The 3,143-nt window shown below is 43.7% G+C and overlaps 3 protein-coding genes across 3 annotated transcripts; 1 reads left to right on the forward strand and 2 right to left on the reverse strand.

Moving 5' to 3' along the window:
* Positions 1-137: 137 nt before the first annotated feature.
* LOC111273339 (histone H2B) lies at positions 138-945 on the reverse strand. Its single transcript, XM_022855032.2, has one exon. It carries the CDS (start codon positions 885-887, stop codon positions 513-515), a length of 375 nt encoding a protein of 124 aa, XP_022710767.1. The 5' UTR covers positions 888-945; the 3' UTR covers positions 138-512.
* LOC111273340 (histone H2A) lies at positions 946-1,471 on the forward strand. The gene has a single exon (XM_022855033.2). The coding sequence runs from the start codon at positions 1,092-1,094 to the stop codon at positions 1,467-1,469; it is 378 nt and encodes a 125-aa protein (XP_022710768.1). The 5' UTR covers positions 946-1,091; the 3' UTR covers positions 1,470-1,471.
* Positions 1,472-2,371: 900 nt separating this feature from the next.
* On the reverse strand, positions 2,372-2,697 carry LOC111273341 (histone H4). Its single transcript, XM_022855034.2, has one exon. It carries the CDS (start codon positions 2,681-2,683, stop codon positions 2,372-2,374), a length of 312 nt encoding a protein of 103 aa, XP_022710769.1. The 5' UTR covers positions 2,684-2,697.
* Positions 2,698-3,143: the final 446 nt, after the last annotated feature.

The raw sequence follows: 3,143 nt of genomic DNA on the forward strand, positions 1-3,143 counted from the left end.
GATCTCTATAATACACCACCTCATGGGTTTACACCCCCAGTGCACCGTTATGGCTACACAAGAGATATACCTATGCGCACCAAACTTGCCTACGTTCTCAAAGTACGGCACCTTTTAAGTACGTCGTAAATAACGGAGTAAATAAATTATTATTTGAAAATTTTGCTACCGTTTGTTGTAACCGCGATCGACGAGAGTGACAGATGTGGTGCATTTATGTCATAATTTCGCTGTTTCTTAGCTCAAGGGAAGGCTTAGTATTTTTAATTTACATAAGTCAACTGATATAACTTTCGATTGTATTCAAGTAAGTGGTAGTGAAACAACTGGTAACTATGGTAACGCTGATAATACGCCTCATAGATGAGTACGATAAGCTATAGGATGAAACGCAAAATTATAGCAGCTACATGTGACGATTCTGCCTAAGTAATTGATCTTTCATAATTTGGTGGCCCTGAAAAGGGCCGTTTTTTGGTGATGCCCGAAGGCATATATGTGTAGTGGAGAAATTACTTGGAGGAAGTGTACTTGGTGACAGCTTTGGTTCCCTCAGACACGGCGTGTTTGGCCAACTCACCAGGGAGCAGTAGCCTGACGGCGGTCTGAACCTCCCGAGAGGTGATGGTCGATCTCTTGTTGTAGTGCGAGAGACGGGAGGCCTCGGCAGCGATTCTCTCAAAAATGTCGTTTACGAATGAGTTCATAATCGACATGGCCTTCGACGAGATACCGGTGTCGGGGTGGACTTGCTTAAGGACCTTGTAAATGTAGATAGAAAAGGACTCCTTCCTTCTACGCTTCTTCTTTTTTTTGTCCGTAGCACGGACGTTCTTCTGGGCCTTCCCGGCCTTCTTAACAGCCTTTCCGGACGGTGCAGGCGGCATAATTTTGGTGATGAAGCTAAGTAATTCGCCGTTAGTTGATGCCTGCTATTTATTGCCAGCTCGCAGTGCCATTTTGGCGCCATATCCTGAGCACTCTCCCAATAAGAGAGGAGGTAGTCTCCAGTCGGAGGCCACTCTAAATGTATATATAGCCATTACTCTACAGCAAAACTGCTATTCGTTTATTCGTAATTTAACGTCATCATGTCTGGTCGCGGAAAGGGAGGAAAGTCAAAAACGAAGGCTAAGACCAGGTCTTCGCGGGCAGGACTTCAGTTCCCCGTCGGTCGTATCCATCGTTTGCTTCGTAAGGGCAACTATGCTGAGCGAGTTGGAGCGGGCGCCCCTGTGTACCTAGCTGCCGTTCTTGAGTACCTTGCTGCTGAGGTCCTTGAGTTGGCCGGTAACGCTGCTCGTGACAATAAAAAGACTAGGATTATCCCCCGTCACCTTCAGTTAGCTATCCGTAACGACGAGGAGTTGAACAAGCTTCTTTCAGGAGTGACCATCGCCCAGGGTGGCGTCCTACCCAATATCCAGGCTGTCCTCCTCCCCAAGAAGACCGAGAAGACCCAGGCCTAAATTTCTCGCCGTCATTGAAAAAACGGCCCTTTTCAGGGCCACCGTATATTAAGGGATCAAACGCTGAAAACAATTTTAAATGTATTTTTAATATATACCTATATATGCAGTCGAATCTAGGCTCGATTAAAAAACGATTAGGAATTTTCGGTGATCTATACATCTATTAAAAGCGTACGTTTACCCACGCACAGATATTAAAGCCTTAGAAGGGAAAGTCTCGATTTCAGCGGGCAAATGCTTATTCTTTCGATTGTGTCAGAAAACTTTTGACGCGGAACACGTAACTCACTATTGTTGAGTTGGTCACAGAAGCTGTACTTTTCAACAGTGTTTGCACTCTAATTTAGGACAATAAGAAGAGTATGCTTCGACTTTCATAATGTTTTTTGATTCCGCTACAGCTATTGTTTAATACTAAACCGACTACTAGCGGTTAATTTGATCGTCCGCAATTTTTTTCACTAGTTTATGTATTTAAATATTATCGCATCGCCATCAAAGAGCCACGTTTAATTACAAAAAAAGAAATTTAAATCGCTCATTTTCGTGAGCGACGATAGAGATCGATATACGAGAAGCGTTGGTAGGTCTATTGTTAAAACCACTTCTAAAAGTCTCTAGTTAACTTCGCTGAATTAGCGGTTGCATGGTTTTACAATCTTGCCTGATTATTTGACACATTCGTCGATTCATGAATATTAATACGTTTCTGATGCGATGGTCGTGTGCTATTCGACTCTGATCTTCTTTAATAACGATTCCAATATTTTTTAACATATTGTGAGGCCTTGTGTAAACGACATCAATAAAATTAGGTCAGCTTGCTTAAACGTTTTCGACCTCGTTGGATTTAGTGGCCCTGAAAAGGGCCGTTGTTTTTTGATAGGGCAAGTTGTTGTTTAGCCGCCGAAACCGTAAAGGGTACGTCCCTGCCTCTTGAGGGCGTAGACGACGTCCATGGCGGTGACAGTCTTCCTTTTGGCGTGCTCGGTGTAGGTGACAGCGTCACGGATGACGTTTTCAAGGAATACTTTAAGGACACCCCGAGTCTCTTCGTAGATCAGACCAGAGATGCGCTTGACACCACCACGGCGAGCGAGGCGGCGAATGGCTGGCTTGGTGATACCTTGAATGTTATCACGAAGAACTTTACGGTGACGTTTGGCACCTCCCTTTCCGAGTCCTTTACCTCCCTTGCCACGTCCAGACATTACGGCTGGATTCGTTCTCAATAAGCTGAAAAAACAGAGTGTCGCTTCTACTTGCGGTGCTCTTATTTATAGCCAGCAAAAGCACTATATGTGCTGGCGCTGCAATCGCTAACTGTAGACCTTCAATGGCGCCAATCATGAGCATCAATAGCTTATCTTCCTCTTCTAAGGGCTCCAAGTGTCTGTTGTTTAAAAAAGCGCTAGAATCGAGGAGAGCATTTATTCGGTTCTAAAATTATCACCATTAGGTTTTTAGAATGTATTGGTGTATATGGATTCAACAGGTGGATTCCATTGGTCGGGAGATTTAGAGCAATGAGCTCATTTAATTGCATGCTTACTGTGGATCTATGTGCTACAAAAAAATATAGGTAGGCAGAGGAACATAAAACTGTTTTCGTGACAGTCTTAGCACTTTTTATCCTCTGTGTAACGATTAAAACTATATCAGTAGTAATAG

The sequence above is a fragment of the Varroa jacobsoni genome, unplaced genomic scaffold (assembly GCF_002532875.2).
Source record: "Varroa jacobsoni isolate VJ856 unplaced genomic scaffold, vjacob_1.0 contig06219, whole genome shotgun sequence".
Taxonomy (NCBI): Eukaryota; Metazoa; Arthropoda; class Arachnida; order Mesostigmata; family Varroidae; genus Varroa; species Varroa jacobsoni.

Excerpts from the sequence above, each read along its gene's own strand:
- LOC111273339 (XM_022855032.2), bottom strand. The coding sequence starts at position 887 with ATGCCGCCTGCACCGTCCGGAAAGGCTGTTAAGAAGGCCGGGAAGGCC.
- LOC111273341 (XM_022855034.2), bottom strand. The coding sequence starts at position 2,683 with ATGTCTGGACGTGGCAAGGGAGGTAAAGGACTCGGAAAGGGAGGTGCC.
- LOC111273340 (XM_022855033.2), top strand. The coding sequence starts at position 1,092 with ATGTCTGGTCGCGGAAAGGGAGGAAAGTCAAAAACGAAGGCTAAGACC.